Consider the following 19,392-nt stretch of genomic DNA (forward strand, 5'->3'; position numbering starts at 1 on the left):
ATGCCCTACAGTTCTTTCTCTGTCAAGATCCCATGCTCAATCCAAGGCAAGCTTCCTTTATTGTTGAGGCCACTTCCTTTTGTCTTACACACAATTATTTTAAATTTGAGGACAACTTCTTTTTGCAGCTACAGGGGACAGCTATGGGGGCGCATTTTGCGCCCTCATATGCAAACCTTACCATGGGACATTGGGAGCATCAATATATATGGAACAACAATCCATTTTTTTCCCATATTGTTTTTTATGGCCGCTATATAGATGACGTGATCATCATTTGGGATGGCAGTGTATCAGTATTCTCAGACTTTGTCACATATTGCAACACCAATAATATGGGCCTTACCTTTACCTCTGTCATTGACCCAAACAAATTAGCCTTTTTGGACCTCGAACTGTTTTGGATAGGTAAGGAGATACACGCCAAAAACTTCACCAAACCAACAGCTGGAAATTCCTTCCTCCACTATAAGAGCTGCCACCACCCTCTTTGGCTAAACAACGTACCTAAGAGCCAGTTCTGTAGGCTTAATAAGAACTGTACATTACAGGGTGATTATGATACTGAAGGTCTCATCCTAAAAGAAAAATTTCTTGAAAAGGGATTCCCCGTTGATCTCGTGGATACAGCGTATCAAAAATATAAGAGTAAACCGCCTACTGATAATTCCCATCCATGCCAAAACACTGACAATAGTAATCCACGATTTATTACCCAATTCCATACCCAATACAAACAAATGGAAAATATCGTTAAAAAACATTGGCCTCTACTATTACAAGACGAACATCTACTTCCCACTCTGTCTAATAGACCCCAATTTGCCTATAGGAAGGCACCCAATATTAAGAGCAAGGTAGCGACCAGCAAACTCAGGGCTAGACCTCCACCTCCTGGTCACCATATGCCCACCTTCCTAGCTATTTCTGGGATGTATCAGTGCCGCAAACCCCTCTGTAAGACCTGTCGGTTTGTGAAACATGGCCAGAAAGATTTTCACGTCAAAGGCAAAACATATCCAATAAAGGGCTTCCACACATGTTCCTCTGACCATGTCATATATTGCCTCACTTGTCCCTGTGGTCTATTTTATGTAGGGCGCACTATCCGGCCACTACGGAAACGGTTTGGTGAACACCGTCGCTTTATTGAAGGCGGACTAGATAATCACAGTGTCCCCAAACATTATCTACACGTCCATGATAAGTCCACTAGCGGCCTCAGAGTATGGGTCATTGAGGCAATGTCAAAAGATCTCCCCCCAGCTGAACGTTACCGACGACTATGCCATAGAGAAATGTATTGGATATTTCTATTAAATGTTTTAGCCCCTGGAGGGTTAAACGAGGACTTCGAAGTTAGTGCCATACTTTGACAATACATTTCTTTACCACACTTATCTAATCTCCCCCCCCCTCCCCTTTTTTAGAATTTTTAATAAACAGATGTTTTATTATCACTAATACTTTTATTTCCACATACCCTCTTTTATCCGAATCTATGGGCGTTCTCATGTCACATTCTTTATATATATTTTTTATATATTTTTTTATATGATGATATTTTAATGTTACTAATGTCATGCATGGTCCCCTTTTTTCTTCCCCCCCCCCCTTTCTTGTTATCCATTTGCGGACAATTTGTTATGTGCAACACTTTTTATGATCTGTCAGACCCACACATTGGGTACTTTGATTGTCATACAGATCGTTTTTAACCTTTATTATCACCATCCTTGATTTTATTTTCTTCAATTGTTTTGTTTTTTCATTTTTCAGCATGCTATTGCAGGTGTGTGTCTATATTCATATGCATTTACTAGACCTATTGTTATTTAACCTTGTTGTCCCCGCCCCCCGGCCAATCCACTGCTAGTGTGCTTGTATATATCCTCCCCAGCCATCAGTGTAATCCGAGGTTGAGAAAGGAACGAATGACGGTTCCGAAATGCATCCCTCATTGATGACATCACATCCCCTCTCTGGCCTTTCGTTTGCGGTTCAGGCTGGTCACAGAGCCGCTCATCGGATGACATCACTTCCGGGTTCGCAGCCCTCACACGCTGACGACGCCGGCTTCACAGCTGTTCCCTGTGTTTTACACCACTGCTGACAGTGACTACATCCATCCTCCTGAAGGCTTCCTCTGATCGTGACCCCTTCCAATGCAGCCTTACCCACGATGTGCCTGTTTTCTACTCCTATTTTGTAAGTGTTTTTAACCCAGTTGGGGTATTAAAATTGTTTATCTTCTGCACTTAGAGGCGCCTTTGTTTGTTTTTATGTCATTTTAGACCCTGCTTCAAGTCTTTTAAAGTTGCAGCCCTTTTTGCTGAAGATTACCATCCTTTCATCCCTTTCAACCAACATTTCTCCCGTTCATTTTTGGACTGCCGACCCCTAATAGAGACATCACTTGGACTACGCTAGTCCTGTGCGCCCTATACTATTTTTTATTTTTTATTTCCATTACTTTCATGCCTAATGCCGCGTACACACGAGCGGACTTTCGGGCATACTTGGTCCGGCGGACCAGAGTCCACCGGACAATCCGACCGTGTGTAGGCTCCAGCGGACTTTTCCGGCGGACTTTTTCCCAAAAGCCCGCCGGACCTAGATTTGAAACATGTTTTAAATCTTTCTGTCGGACTCAGTTTCTGGCGGAAAGTCCGCTCGTCTGTGTGCTGGTCCGACGGAAAGCCCGCTCGTCTGTATGCAGGTCCGACGGACCAGATACGACGCAAGGGCAGGTTATTGCATTTCGCGCTCGCTGCAATAGGAAAAACAAATTTTCCTATTGCGGCGAGCGCGGGGCATACTAGGCCCTTAGGTCTGGTATGGGTTATAAAGGGAACCCCCTACGCCGAAAAAACGGCGTGGGGTCCCCCCTAAAATCCATTCCAGACCCCGATCCGAGCACGCAGCCTGGCCGGTCAGGAAAGGGGGTGGGGGTGGGGACGAGCGAGCCCCCCCCTCCTGAACCGTACCAGGCCGCATGCCCTCAACATGGGCGTGGGTGCTTTGGGGGAGGGGGGCCCTGCTGGGCCCCCCCCAAAGCACCTTGTCCCCATGTTGATGAGGACAAGGGCCCCTTCCCGACAACCCTGGCCGTTGGTTGTCGGGGTCTGCGGGCGGGGGGCTTATCGGAATCCGGGAGCCCCTATAATAAGAGGGCCCCCAGATCCCGGCCCCCCACCCTATGTGAATGAGTATGGGGTACATGGTACCCGTGTCAATAATAAAACACACTACACAGGTTTTTAAATTAATTTATTAAACAGCTCCGGGGGAGGGGTCTTCCTCCGGCTTCGGGGGGTGTTTCCTGACCGGCCGGGCTGCGTGCTCGGATCGGGGTCTGGTATGGATTTTAGGGGGGACCCCACGCCGTTTTTTCGGCGTAGGGGGTTCCCTTTATAAACCATACCACACCTAAGGGCCTGGTATGCCCCGTGACGGGGCTCGCAAGGTGTCAATCTCGCCGATAAAACCGGCAAGATTGACTTCCTTTTCTAGTCCCGTCGTACCTTAGTCACGTTCAAAATGAACGGACTTGTCCATGTGTGGGCAAGTCCGTTCATTCTAAAAGTCCGCCGTAACTCCTGCGTACACACGATCGGACTTTCTGGCATACTTGGTCCGGCACACTTTCCGACGGACTTTGTCCGCCAGGTGCGCCGGACTTTAAAACGGACGGACTTGCCCACACACAACCGGACTTTCCGGCGGGCTAGGTCCACCCGTCTTTCCGACGGACTTTCGCCGGAGTTACGGCGGACTTTCAGAATGAACGGACTTGCCCACACATGGACAAGTCCATTCATTTTGAACGTGACTCAAGTACAACGGGACTAGAAAAGGAAGTCAATCTTGCCGCTTTTATCGGTCTGGTCTTCTTCCCTCTTCTCTTCTCCAGATGTTGACACGACGCTCTCTCCGGCTGGACTGCTCTCTGAGCGCTCCGTTGTGACTTATATAGGCGGAGACCCCGCCCCCTTATGAAGTCACAGTCCCTGGGCATGCTGGGACTGACGTTTTAGGGGGCGTGGTCACCGGGTGATGTTGACCGTGGCAAGGGGTGTCTATGCCTGCATACTTTTGCTGAGAGATGTCCCTCATTTCCATATCAAAAAGTTGGGAGGTATGTATATGGGAGGGTTTACATCCACTTTGCCATCAAAGATCCCAGACAGAACCACTCCTAGTGAGGGAGAGTGCATAGCACATGAAAAGGTTTCTGGTGAGTAGGGTCAGCTTAGGGACAACGCCTGTCTGAAGAAAATGTCCAGTATCAGGATCGGTAACACAGGGTTCTTCTCAGCTGCATAAGGGTACTTGCACAAAGTACTGATGTTTGATCAGTATTTCTGCCCAAAATGTCTTGCATTTATTTTGGGTGTATTTGCGTGTACACTAGTAAAATAAATGCGCTCTCTCAGAAGGGAATTTTAACTTCTTCAAATTAACGGTTTTTGCTCGTACGCACATATTTGCATGCACGTGTATAAAATACTGACCAGCAACTCAGAGTTCTGTATTTTTTACTCATCTATACGCGCGTGCGTGCATGTGTGTACAGGCACATTGAAAACAATTGGTTGCATTTAGAGCCCAAAAAAAAAAAAGTTTAGGTAGCTGTGTGCAAGAAGCCTTATAGTGCAGTCCCAGTACACACAGCAAACCGCCACCCCTCCAACAGAAGCCATCCTCCGGTAAGAAGTCTGGTGACAATGTATAAATTCCAGCTACTATATTTCCTTATATCAGTGCCTACTAATTGAGCTTATTCATTACTGCTAACTATTCAATCTATGAGATAATTCCAACATCAAGAACTGTGTTTGGTCTCTCCTTGATTGGGTACCCTGGGCCTAGGCCTCTCCTACAAATGGTCCTCTGATTCGCGGTACACAAAATGCTACAAGTCTATTTTGTTTGTTCATTTTGGTGCTCTGGTAGTCCATTTATTTGAATAGGCTGTCTTAACACAACGCACCCTTAAATGTGACATAATTTGGGTTAACGCACTAGAACAGAAAAGTATAAACGGGCCCTAAGTCCAGGTTCACACTATTTCAGGTGTGGGTGTAAATCACACACGTTCCCACACTTGCAGACAAAACATGCTGCTCTTTAGCAGATGTGTGGGGGTGCCATTAAGTCTTAATATTATTGCCAATTCTTAATGGCACCCCGATGCCTCTAAAAATGCAGGGTACAGGGAACTGGGGACATTTCCCAGCCTTTCCCACAGGCACTGTAACCTGTTCAAATGGGCAGGCTGCTGTGCCCAAGCAAACGCACCCACACCGAGCCGCAAGAGTGTGAACTTAGCCTTAATGCAGATCATAATGGGATTGCTAAACAAAGCACCTAGCAGGCTTTAGTAAGCTTCAGCACTACGTAAAGCTTATTGACTTTAAAGTTGTAGTAAACGCTGTTGCACCACTTGTACCTACAGGTAAACCTATAATAAGGCATACCTGTAGGTACTGTGAATATCTCCTAAACTTGCACTGTTTAGGAGATATTCAGAGTGCATGCAGCCAGTGACATCTGAAGGTCCGGCATGCAGTGAAGTCATTGCACCCCTGGCTACGCATGTAGCTGGAGGCCGCAAACCCAGAAGGAAGACTGGGGGGTAGGGGGAAGATGGAAGCCCTCTCAACGGTGACAGCATGGCGCTGGAGGCCTTGGTTTTAAAGGTAAGTTTCTCATAATGTGCTAGTATGCGATGCATACTAGCACATTATGACATTACCTTGCAGGGAATCCCCCCCCCCCCCCTCCACCAACTGCAATTTACTACCACTTTAAATATGTGTGCTTATGATTGCTTTCCCTTTGAAACAAATACTGGGACATATAGTACATAACCATTAAAATGAACCAACAATCAAAAATTAATTCAGCAGGTCACAGCTCAGCTCATACTTTGTAGAACACACCAATAAAGAAAACGGTGCGCTGTTCTAAAACACACTTTGCTCATAGAAATTCCATAAACCATGTCATATATATATATATATATATATATAAAAATTCTGAAATATCATTTAGTGTTAAATGTACACATAAGTGATCCTACAATAATCAAAGAATCCAAAAAGGTCCTTAATACCAAATGTGATAAGAAATATTAAAAAAAAAAAAAAAACTAAAATAAATGTAAAACTCCTAGATATCAACATAAATCGCAATTAAGTCCCCTTCACAATTATATATCAATCAGTGCGACATGTGAAAAATCCATTCATAAAGTCCAAATTGAGAGGGGATATGATTTCAATATACAATTATACTGTGACCCCACAATAGGGATAAAACTTTTTTGTAGAAGGGAGTTTAACAAGACTCATGGCCACTCATTAAGATTTGAAGAAAAGAGGTTTAAACTTAAACTACGTAGAGGGTTCTTTACGGTAAGAGTGGCAAGGATGTGGAATTCCCTTCCACAGGCGGTGGTTTCAGCGGGGAGCATCGATAGTTTCAAGAAACTATTAGATAAGCACCCGAACGACCGCAACATACAGGGATATACAATGTAATACTGACATATAATCACACACATAGGTTGGACTTGATGGACTTGTGTCTTTTTTCAACCTCACCTACTATGTAACTATGAGTCACACAGCCATCACCAGACATCTTCTTGTGCAGTGCCTGCTTACCTTAATGTGTGTAACCCATTACAGGTTATATTTCACCTTTTATTATAGTAGTGATCCATAGCTCCCAACTGTCCCTAATTTCGAGGGACTGTCCCTGATTAGGAGCAATGTCCCTCATTCCTTCTCATTTGTCCCTCATTTTGGTCTGATCTATATAGATGTATATAAAATGCACTTTTTATCTATCAAAAAGTGTTTCCCAGTGCTAAACCTTTCATCCAATTTCTAAATTGCTGCATTTGTAAATTCCAAAAGCCAAAATAAAAGGAATAGTAGTGGTAACAAAAAGCACTTGTGGGTTTAACCAATCTTGTTTTTTTGTACAATTCTCCTTTAAGGGGGTGTGGCAAGGGGTGTGTCCTATGCCTGCATACTTTTGATGATAGGTGTCCCTCATTCCCATCTCAAAAAGTTGGGAGGTATGGTGATCTGATGTGGCTCCAATCCAGTCACAAAGACCTCCTATGCTGGAAAAGCCCCGCTGAAGAATGGGTACTTGGGATATAAAAGGCTAGGCATATAGCGTAGTATGTCTTTAAGCATTTACAGACTGGAAGATTTGGCTGCTTAATGACCAGGCCATTTTTTGCGATACGGCACTGTGTCGCTTTAACCGACAATTACATGGTCGTGCGACACTGTACCCAAACAAAATTGACGTCCTTTTTTCCCACAAATAGAGCTTTCTCTTCGTGGTATTTGATCATCTCTGCAGTTTTTATTTTTTGCGCTATAAACAAAAAAAATAAAATAAAAAATAAAATATATAATTTATTTTTACTATAATAAATATCCCCAAAATGTTTTTAAAAAACAAAATTTCTTCCTCAGTTTAGGCCAATATATATTCAACATTTTTGGTAAAAAAAAAAAAAAAAAAAAAAAAAAAAAAAAAAAATCGCAATAAGCATATATTGATTGGTTTGCGCAAAAGTTATACTGTCTACAAACTATGGGAAAGATTTATGGCATTTTTTTAGTACTGGTGGTGATCTGCGATTTTTAGCGTACTGCAACATTACAACGGACAGATCGGACACTTTTGACACATTTTTGGGACCATTCACATTTATACAGCGATCAGTGCTATAAAAATGCACCGATTAATGTACGTCACTGGCAGGGAAGGGGTTAAACATGTTTCCTAGTTAGCGTTTCTAACTGTATGGGGATAGGACTGGCTGGGGGAGGACTCATATTGTTGTCCCTACTTAGTAGGAATAAACAATATGTCTCCTCTCCTCTGACAGAACAGAGATTTTTGTGTTTACACACACAAATCGCTATTCTTGCACTCGATCGTGGGTGGCCGGCAGCGATTGCACCCTCCGGCCACGCGCATCGGGTTCCCCGCCGTGCGGTGAGTGAGATCGCCCTTAAAAGAAAAAAAAAGAAGGTACAGACGTACCCATATGGCGAATCATGATAACGAACAACGCATGAGCCGGTTGGCAAGTGGTTAACAACGATCACATTTTAAGAGTTAGAAACACATACATTTAGGCAACTTGCCACATATGCACTGGATCGCACCAAAAGTCATGCATGCATGACTTTTAAAATGCACTGCGATTGCATGGTACCATGCAATCCGGTGCAAGCAAACGCACTGCATTTATGATCTGCGTTTAGGGTGTTAGGTATAAATTGACACCCACAGCAGATCACACACCACTTTGAACATGGCGTGAGAAACAGAAGGCAGGTTTCCCTCACTGCTTTCTCATAGTTGCCAACAGTCCCGATTTTCCTGGGACAATCCCGATTTTGGGACCCTCGTCCCGATTGGAGGCTGTCCCGAATCGGGATTTCCATCAGGAAAAATCGGGAATGTTTTTTTTAATTTTTGGAGCAGCTGGCTCCAGCAAAATGGCTGCCGGCGCCGCCGCTCGATCTTCTCCCTAGTGTTCAGTGGAGAGAGGAAGGGGGCTCGATCCGTGCAGCCAATGAATCGGCTTCTTTAGCTGCACGGATCGGCCCCTCCCCTCTCCACTGAACACACGGCGCCGGTGTCTTGCCGAAAAGTTCCCCAGCTGGGCTATTTCCGCCGGCTCGTACTGCGCAAGCGCTGCGCCTGCGCAGTACAGGGGGTCCTTACTTGCCGAGGGGAACTTTCTCGGCAGAACACCGGCCACTCCTGGACGAGAGGAGGGTCTGCACTAATAGAGGGGGGGTCTATACTGACTCTGCTGGGGGCACCTGGTGCAAGGACAGACTCTGCTGGGGGCACCTGGTGCAAGGACAGACTCTGCTGGGGGCACCTGGTGCAAGGACAGACTCTGCTGGGGGCACCTGGTGCAAGGACAGACTCTGCTGGGGGCACCTGGTGCAAGGACAGACTCTGCTGGGGGCACCTGGTGCAAGGACAGACTCTGCTGGGGGCACCTGGTGCAAGGACAGACTCTGCTGGGGGCACCTGGTGCAAGGACAGACTCTGCTGGGGGCACCTGGTGCAAGGACAGACTCTGCTGGGGGCACCTGGTGCAAGGACAGACTCTGCTGGGGGCACCTGGTGCAAGGACAGACTCTGCTGGGGACACCTGGTGCAAGGACAGACTCTGCTGGGGACACCTGGTGCAAGGACAGACTCTGCTGGGGACACCTGGTGCAAGGACAGACTCTGCTGGGGACACCTGGTGCAAGGACAGACTCTGCTGGGGACACCTGGTGCAAGGACAGACTCTGCTGGGGACACCTGGTGCAAGGACAGACTCTGCTGGGGACACCTGGTGCAAGGACAGACTCTGCTGGGGACACCTGGTGCAAGGACAGACTCTGCTGGGGACACCTGGTGCAAGGACAGACTCTGCTGGGGACACCTGGTGCAAGGACAGACTCTGCTGGGGACACCTGGTGCAAGGACAGACTCTGCTGGGGACACCTGGTGCAAGGACAGACTCTGCTGGGGACACCTGGTGCAAGGACAGACTCTGCTGGGGACACCTGGTGCAAGGACAGACTCTGCTGGGGACACCTGGTGCAAGGACAGACTCTGCTGGGGACACCTGGTGCAAGGACAGACTCTGCTGGGGACACCTGGTGCAAGGACAGACTCTGCTGGGGACACCTGGTGCAAGGACAGACTCTGCTGGGGACACCTGGTGCAAGGACAGACTCTGCTGGGGACACCTGGTGCAAGGACAGACTCTGCTGGTGGCACCTGGTGCAAGGACAGACTCTGCTGGTGGCAGGCGACGTGGCTAGTGACACGCTCAGGGATCCCACTGATTCTGCATTATGGTGAGTTGAATGATTTAATTTTATATTACAATGTAATAATAGAAATAATGCACTTCAATCATCCTGACATCATAACAATCATGGTGCCGGGATGATTGAAACATTAACACCAGGTGTTTGGAGTATCTTTAGCTGCTGATTGTTAAACTTTCTAGAATACACATATTTTTATTGTGTAGAATCTGGGCCTGTTGTCCCATCATTCCCCTCTCCCCCTTTCCCTCTCCATCCCTCATTCATCTCAGACGCTAACCACACCCTCTTGAGCCACGCCCATTTAAGCCCCGCCCGCTATTTAGCGTAAACCACGCCCATTTTTGGCCGCGGCGCACTTCGCACACCACACTTGTATTTTTCGCCACGCCTACAAATGAATGCCCCACCCCCAATTATTGTACGGCTCCGCCTACAGCCAAAAAAGCGTCCCCACATATTTTTTTTGCAATGTTGGCAACTATGCTTTCTCGTATAAACACGTAGGTAGGGTGCAGCGTAGTGCAACAGCAATAATTCACATAGTCAAGTGCAATAGAGTTCTTGTATTGAAGTAATGCAGCAACAGTTTACAACAAGCCTGGTGGGAAGGCTGTCCAACCGGTTACACTTACAGTTTCCAGTAACGTGAAGAGAGCAGGGTTCAGCCAGACTAACACATACCTCCCAACATTTTCAGATGGGAATGAGGGACACCTACTAGAAAATGTATGTAGGTGTAGGACACGCCCTCTGCCCACACCTCCTTAAAGAAGAATTAACCCCCCAAAAAAGGTTAATTAAATCCACAAGTGCTTTTTTTTACCACTACTATTGCTTTATATTGGCTTTTAAAATGTACAAATGCAGCAATTTAGAAATTGGATGAAAGGTTTAGCACTTTGAAAGATAAAAAGTGCATTTTATATACAATTATATGGATCAGACCAAAATGCTCCAAATCAGGGACAGTCCCTCGAAATCAGGGACAGTTGGGAGCTATGCTAACAGCGCCCGCTAAGGAGGGCAGAATGCAGCCTGGCCGTCTTGTGCCCAAACGGGGAGATGTCCAGAGGAGTTGTGACCTACACTTTTCCAACTTTCTCTCCTTGTCAGGAACCTTTCCCTACCACTTGCACTGTTCCTGGTAGGCGGGGTACCTCTCCCTACGTTACCCACTCGAATAACGTACATCAAACCTGGGAGCCAGGGCCTAAGACCCCTTTCACACTGAGGCGTTTTTCAGGCGCTTTAGGGCTAAAAATAGCGCCTGTAAAACGCCTGCCTGCGGCCCCAGTGTGAGAGCCTGAGTGTCTTTGGGACAGTGCAGAAGCAGTGTATATACCGCTCCTTCACCGCCACTTCCATTGAAATCAATGCCAAAGCTCCAGCAAAGAGCTTTGGTAGCAGCACTTTGCAGGTGCTTTTAAGCCTTTCCTCAGCCGTTAGCGGGGTTAGAAGCGCCCAGCTAGCAGCCAAAAAGCGCCGATAAAACTACGGTAAAGCTCCGCCACAACTAACGGCACTTTACCACTGACGTGGCCACGCTGTCAGTGTGAACGGGGTCTTAAATAGACTCTGCCTGACCCAAGATAGCTGCCAGAGTCACATGGGGTAGCAGCATCCAACCAAATTGCTTCCCCAGTGACCCAGGAAACCATAGAGGAACTCTTGTTCCTCTATGTTCCTCTTGACTTCCTTTCCAGCTACAAAGCTGCTGTGGATGAGCGCCACCTGCAGTGGAAAAAAGTAGACTGCACCTGCCTACAAACAGGCCCTAATACAATGAAAGTTATCAAGGTATAATCTTTTTTTTGTGTTGCATGATGGGATAGAAACAAATTATTTCGTTACAATCTGGAAAACAGCAGCTTAATGTTGCATAATCATATGGGGGGGGGGGGGATGACATGCATCTAATATTACTACTACTAATATCCACTTGTCCTCAAGCAGATTTAGGTTAATTTCACACTAATGCGATGCGGAAACCAGCAAGATTACAGCGCCGATTCCCGCATCGCTCCTCTCCCGCAGGCAGTTCACACTGTCTTCTGCGAAACCGCTGCGGGTGTCATTACATTGTTAATGACACCCCCAGATCGGTTCACAGATCTCAGTGCGAATTGTGAACTCGCACAGGAATCGGATCGCATAGATGAGAACATCCATGCGATCCGATTCTAGTGCGGGGAAAAACAAGTCCCTGGACTTTTCTCTGTGCGAATCTAAAGCAAGTTCAGCCATACACATGTATGGTTAAACTCACATCTCACGGACATTGCAGGTGATCGGCACCCAGTGTTGCCAACCCCCCGAAGTGAAATTTACTGGCAGGACGCCAAAATTTACAAACAGCACCAATTTTTTTACTGGCAAAAACCCATGAAATTTACTGACACTGCTAAAAAGTACCTAAAATGGCCGTTTTCAGTGCTAAACAGTGCAAATATCAATGTTTAAATTATAAACATATAGCTAGTGCTATTAGCAATGTGTTTAAGCTAAACAAAAGTCAAAAAACATATTTCTCCATTTACATGAAGGTCAGGTTACTATAACCCAGCCAGCTCCGAGTCCCCCCTTACATCAGAGTCTGCAGGATCCCCCCTTACAGTGAAAGGGAACTCTTATGTAAAGGGGGAATGTTGCAGATCATGATTTGAGGGGGGGCTCTGTTGACCAGAGACCACCTTATATCAGAGTCCACTGCATTCCCTTTACATCAGAGTTCCCACTTGCATCAGGGTCTGCAGCATTGCCCTTGCACTGAAAGGAGGGAATACTGCAGACTCTTATATAAAGGGGAATGGCAGGAACTCTGATGTGGGGGCACTCTGGTGACTAGAGACCACCTTTCGCAGAGTGAATACACTAAAGGTAAGGGGGGAGGAGGTTACTAATATAGGGGGGAACCTTCGTATCAGTGCCCCCTTACATTATTGTATTCACTCCTACCTTACATCAGCAACCTGCCCCCCACTCAGACTGGCCTTGCAGCGCTGTCACTGACCTCCTCTCAGGTGCATCGTGCAGGACTCAGTCAGACGGCTCCAGGTTGGCGGCTCTGGGTTTTATCCTATCCATGTTCCCACTCTTGACTCTTCTCCTGACATGACACGGGAGGTGGACAGAGGCTACGGACATGACGCGGGAGGTGGACAGAGGCTGCGCACATGACGCGGGAGGTGGACAGAGGCTGCGCACATGACGCGGGAGGTGGACAGAGGCTGCGCACATGACGCGGGAGGTGGACAGAGGCTGCGCACATGACGCGGGAGGTGGACAGAGGCTGCGCACATGACACGGGAGGTGGACAGAGGCTGCGCACATGACACGGGAGGTGGACAGAGGCTGCGAACATGACACGGGAGGTGGACAGAGGCTGCGCACATGACACGGGAGGTGGACAGAGGCTGCGCACATGACACGGGAGGTGGACAGCCGCTGCGCACATGACACGGGAGGTGGACAGCCGCTGCGCACATGACACGGGAGGTGGACAGCCGCTGCGCACATGACACGGGAGGTGGACAGCCGCTGCGCACATGACACGGGAGGTGGACAGCCGCTGCGCACATGACACGGGAGGTGGACAGCCGCTGCGCACATGACACGGGAGGTGGACAGCCGCTGCGCACATGACACGGGAGGTGGACAGCCGCTGCGCACATGACACGGGAGGTACATCAGTGTGACAGTGTCCTCCTCTGCCCCTTTCTCCTCTCCACAGGGCAGCACATCAGTGTCCTCCTCCGTTTTATCTTCCTCAGTCAGGCTCTCAGTCTCACTGACTCGCTCACATGTGTGACTGACTGTGCTGTGCTGTCCATCCTGTACTCATCACTCCCACCTTTTGCAGCAGGCATGCCCAGTGTCATTACCAGGAGCTCCTTGTGTCACAATCCGTGGTATCATGACATGCCTATGGACGGGTCGGGTATGGAGATGGAAGTCCATGAAAATCCAGCAAGGAGGCATGTCTGAACCTTGTGTAAGCCGCCTGCCTCATCCTGAAGCCCTACACACTTGAGGCCCCCCGCGCCGAGAACGAGTGCCGCCCTCAGTCGCTACTTTCCATTTAAGAATGGCGCCAGGCGGCGCATGGCCCGCCCGGCCGAGTGTATACGAGCTTTCCCGAGCCCGGCCGGGTTCAGAGCGGTGCATGCGCAGTTGAATGGTCAGCTCGCGGCCATCTTTTTTACGGGCACCATTGCCCGTAACGGACATTTACGGACACCCCGAAAATGGGCTTAAATTTACGGGCTGCCCGTAAATCTACAGGCGGTTGGCAACACTGTCGGCACCGCAGGTGCGAATCACATGCGATGTCTGATTGCACTGGTGTGAACCTGGGAGCACCCCCTTCATGACCAGGTCATTTTTTTGTTTTACGGCATTGCTTTACTGTAACTGACAATCGCTCGGTCATGCACCGCTGCACACAAATTAAATTTATAGAATTTTTTTCCCCACAAATAGAGCTTTTTTTTAGCGGTATTTGGTCACCACTGGACTGACTGAAAAAAAAACTGAAAACATTTTTGAAAAAAAAAAAAATACAAATATTTTTTACTTATTTTAAAGCATATGCATAAAAAAACAAAAAAACAAAAAAAATTTCTTCGTAAATTTAGGCCAATATGTATTCTGCTACATATTTTTGGGAAAAAAACCCAATAAGCGTATATTGATTGGTTTGCATGAACGTTATAGCGGCTACAAACTATGATATATATACTGGAATTTTTATTTTATACTAGTAATGGTGGTGATAAGTGACCTATAGCGGGACTGTCATAGTAATGGAGACATTCTGACACTTTGTTGGAACCAGTGACACTAATACAGTGATCAGTGCCAAAAATATGCACTGTCACTGTACTAATGACACTCGCTGGGAAGGGGTTAAAATCCAGGGCGATCAAAGAGTTAAATGTGTGCCTAACAGTGCTTAGTGTGTTTACTTGTGAGGTTCTTTTACTAAAAGGGATGTGCTAGTTTTTATTCCCTTTGCAGGGAAACAAAAGCCGGCACATCCCCGCTGACAGGACAGAGCTCTGTATTGTTTACACTGACAGAGGTCTGTCCTGTCTTCCTCCTCGCCAATCAGTGGGTGCTGGTGGTCATTGGATGGCACCCGCTGATCGGCTTATGCTGTGTCTAATCACAGCACAGCGGGCGCGCCCCCTACCCGGAAGTGCAGGATCACTTACTAGTTGCATGATCTGGCACAGGGGAGCCACTCTGCTGCCGTACTCAGATGTGAGGCAGTCGGCAAGTGAATATTGTATATTTACAAACAGGTTTCCATTTCCAGACAGAAAGGTCAAACCTGTTCTCTGCTCCGGACTGGTGTTTTGCCCTCAAATGTTTTCCTAGGGAGGGCTGCATCGTGTCGGGGCCAGAAGCTCTCAACCAGTGATGAGCTCAGGTATGTTCAGACACCAGTGTGTACCCACCGGGAAGCTGTCAAAGCCAACAGCCAATCAAAGGCAGTGTAGGAATTCCCCACTCTACAGCCAAATGTATACACACCCCTTGCATACATGCAGCTGCAGGCCAGGGAATGCCACTGCCGCCTATGATTGGCTGTTGGCTTTGATAGCTCAGGTGGGTTTTAACATACCTGAGCTCATGCCTACTCTAAACGCATGGTGCTGCCAAAAGCATAACTAAACACAAAACTTTGGCTTTGGGTAAAGTGGCCAGTGATTAGAACCTCTGTCAGGTTTTTACTGTTGTCTGTGTCCCTTAGGCATGTTTACTCTCTCCAATGGCCTGGATACCAATGCCATGTGGAATGAAAGTGAAGGTCAATCCAAAAATGTGCTATCAATAGGGACACTTGTTCTTGTGAAAACGTCCTAGGAGGGGAATTTCCTCACATTGGAAAGATATTTTCTCACTTCCTAATGAATCTACGAAACAGGAAGTGAATGGAAGTTCACCTTTTAAAGAAAATAGCCCACGCAGTCTAGGGGTCTCAGGAAAAAAAAAAACTGTGCAGCTTTTATAAAATGTAATAACTGAATGCCAGTTGTTTTTTTCTTAGCAGCCAAATGGCCTTTTTCACTGGGAATGCGGAACCGCAATCTAAGCCTAGCACATGCCTCCTGGTTGTGGTTCAGCCCCATTCACCTGAATGGGACATGTTTGGTGGAGGCACTGACCACTGGATGCAACTGGGGATCATTTTTGCCTCGGCATGTGCACAACCCCATCTGACTGCTATTGCAGCTTAAGCGGGCTTCCCTGCAAGTACAACCTTAAGGCTCCATTCACACTTGTGTGACTTGTCATGCAACTTTGGACATCAAAGTTGCATGACAAGTTGTTCCTCATGTTTTCCAATGATAACCCTTCATATATGTCTGATTTAAAGTTGCAGTTACTTCAAAGTAGTTCTTGCACTACTTTGGTCCGAATTTCATGCAACTTGAGGGCCATAGACTTCAATGTTAACCCTCAAAAGTTGCATGAAAGTTGTACAATGCAACAGTTGTCCATTATCAATGGTCAAAACCAAAGTCGTATCCAAGTCCCACCCATGCAAAGTTGCATCAAAAAGTTTCACCCCAAAGTCGGCGCAACTTTGGAGTTGTACAAGTGTGAATGGAGCCGAAAAGTCGCACAATTTTTTTTACTACCTCTTGGGGCCCCTTGACTGCATGAGTATTTTCTTTAAGGCCGGGTTTACACATGTGCGGCCGTGGGTTCGTGCCTGGTGTCCGGGGCATTCCTGTACCTGAACCGGACCAAAAAAGGGGCAACAGACCCTTTTTCAATCCGGACCGTGGCAGCCCCGGACATATGTGAACCGGTTCTATTGAGAGCCGGTCACACTTGCCTGTAATACGAATTGGATACGGGGAAATTTCACATGTGTGAACCCAGCCTAAATGTGAATTTATCCTTTAATGAGATATAGACAGCCAAGAAAAATTACAGCCGTTTTAACCCTCCCCCACTATCTAAAATACGAAGAGAAAAAAAAAAAATTAAACAAAAAAAAAAAAGTTTTGTCTTTGTGGCCATACGCAAAAAAAAGTTTTATGTATGATCATGGTGTCAATCAGTTTACTGTCCTGGAGAAAAATAAATTCAGAAGATCATCAGATCATTTGCTGGGTCATACAGTCATATCAATCTATCTACTTTCCTAGGTCTGGATTTTCCATCCAGAGGGAATCAGAATAAGAATTTAAATTTTTTTTTTTTTTTTTCGCTCAAAACCGTTTAATAGCACAAAATGTGTCCTTCGATTATTCATAGATTCAGTTATATCATCCAATTCTATGACAAATCATTCGATCAGATTGTTACATGCATGCCCACCATTAGCTATAGAATGGAGCTACTCAGACATTGGTGGGGTTTAATAGGACGACATGACATTTCGTTCACACGGATGAAATACGTACCCCTTGGCTGCGTTTGCCCGCACAGCAGTTTCATGCATCCCCATGTAGGCAGTCTCATTCATGTCAATATGAGCTCAGCTGCTGCTCCCAGTTTGACAGCCAGTCCCAAACGCAGATAGCGTACATTCGGGGCCATGCACCTGCGTGGCTGTCAGATTGGAAACAGTGGCTGCATGCATGCAGCAACTGCGTCCCAATTGACATGAATGGGACTGCCTGCCATGGAACACCTGTGCATCCCCATGCAGGCAAACACGGCCCTCACACACCCTATAGTACACCCGTATGAACAAGAGAAAATTTCCGTTGAACCTTGAAAACCCCTTTAACCATCTACACACCACACAGACAGAACAGACACTGACCTGCTTCTCTCCGGAGCCGATGCTTTGCAGACCCCCCATGGGACAAGGCCTGGTACAGCAGGTACACAGAAGCCCACAGCAGCAGGATGAAGGTGCAGATTCCTAGTAGAACCCTTCGTGGTCTTCTCCATCTGCCCTCCTGTCCTCCATCCACTGCAGCTACCTTCATGGTTTGCTTTCAGCAGCTCCTAGCTGTGTCTGCCATGTACTAAGAGAGAGGCCAAGTTAATCCTCATCATGTGAGGCAGGGTGTCCTGTCCACATGCACCAATTAACCTCCTCAGGGGGCTCCATCAAACCTCATTACAAGAGGGTCATGAATGCGTCCCTGAGGGGAGACCTTGAATACAAAGTGCTCAATAGTTAAACTCAGATGATGCTCAATCACGAGCTGTGTGAAACTTGGAATTCACAGAAATATTTCACCGGAGGCTTGAAAAAAAAACAGAGACAAGCCCCATTTATAATGCCGAGGTAGGGGTGATGGTTATTATAAAACTTGCATGAGATCTTTTATTAAAAAAATGACATAGAAAGATTGCTAGCTATGAGAAAAAATATTTTTAAAATCCCAATTTTGAATGTATTGTAGGGGCTCATTCATAGGTGAGGCTGTGGTGGATCGGTTTTCAGAAGGCATTTGACAGGGGGTGGGGAGGCAATAAGTCTCCTTCTCACCACTTGCTTTAATTCTCAAAATGCCAACCCACCACACCACACCCTGGACATTTCATGCAATTGCTTAAATGGGTTGGGTTTGGTGTAGGGTTGCCACCTCATCCCTTTAAACCCGAACACATATGAATTACACAGATTCTGTGGCTGATTAAGGTGGTAATTAATCTCACTTGGTGCCTTATCTGCATTAAATTAGCCTCAGAACCTGTGTAATTCATATGTGTTCGAGTTTAAAGGGATGAGGTGGCAACCCTAGTTTGGTGGTGGCACCACCTGCCAAATGCAACATGCCATTAACTTGGGGGCAGCTACATTTCTGTGTTTAGGTGGGTGGTCGGGAGGTGGTAAACCGTAAAACTGAGACTCATCCACCTGCTTTTACCGCCCTCCAGCCACCAATGTGAATGAGCCCTAAGGTTAAAGTGTCACCAAAGGAAAAACTTTTTTTTTTTATGTTGGCCATACGCCAGCCAAAAAATTGGTTGAAAATCTGTCATTTGGACAGTTCATTTGTTTTTCGCCCAATTAATGGGCACAAATAGAAAATCGGTTTCAACTTTACAGAGCTAAAAAATCAAAGAAACAGGTTGGAAAATTCTACCGGAATGAACAATAAATGGAAAGGTTTCTCACCCGAACTGTTTGCACTGGGCATATGTGACAAGAAAAACGGATTCATTTATGTCCATTGAAAAATTTCCCCTTTGAAGCTGGCTTGTTAGCTGTCAGCTGATATGCAGCACACTGACATCAATGTGATGCTAATGAGATGATTGTGAGAAAGGTGATTGAATCTGTCCTGTCAGATACAAGGATTAACTTGCTTCTGGAGGACTGGGCTAACTCAGCTCCATTTGGTTCAGGATTGCAATGTGAGTGTAGCACCCCCTAGTGTGGCCACAGTGCTAGTGATAGGTTTTTTGTTTGTGTTAGTGTAGGTCAATTTTCAAGCTTAGCTGGCAGCCAAGCATGTGTGTTTTTCTGGGTTGGGTGAGTAACTTGGGGAGGCTGGATGACTCAGTAGCAGCATCTCTGGTAACT

General features: G+C 46.7%; 1 protein-coding gene across 3 annotated transcripts in view; it reads right to left on the bottom strand.

Moving 5' to 3' along the window:
- The window catches only part of SLC24A5 (solute carrier family 24 member 5), a 112,646-nt gene extending 94,673 nt beyond the window's left edge, over nt 1-17,973 (bottom strand). For 2 of the 3 annotated variants that reach the window (XM_073618675.1, XM_073618672.1), the window contains exon 1: nt 17,674-17,972. In XM_073618675.1, coding sequence (XP_073474776.1) covers nt 17,674-17,842 — 169 coding nt within the window. In that variant the 5' untranslated portion in view covers nt 17,843-17,972. Of the gene's footprint in view, nt 1-17,673 lie in introns of all 3 variants that reach the window. The other variant, XM_073618673.1, reaches the window with a different exon arrangement.
- Between the last annotated feature and the right edge of the window lie 1,419 nt (nt 17,974-19,392).

Source organism: Aquarana catesbeiana, linkage group LG03, assembly GCF_042186555.1.
Source record: "Aquarana catesbeiana isolate 2022-GZ linkage group LG03, ASM4218655v1, whole genome shotgun sequence".
NCBI lineage: Eukaryota > Metazoa > Chordata > Amphibia > Anura > Ranidae > Aquarana > Aquarana catesbeiana.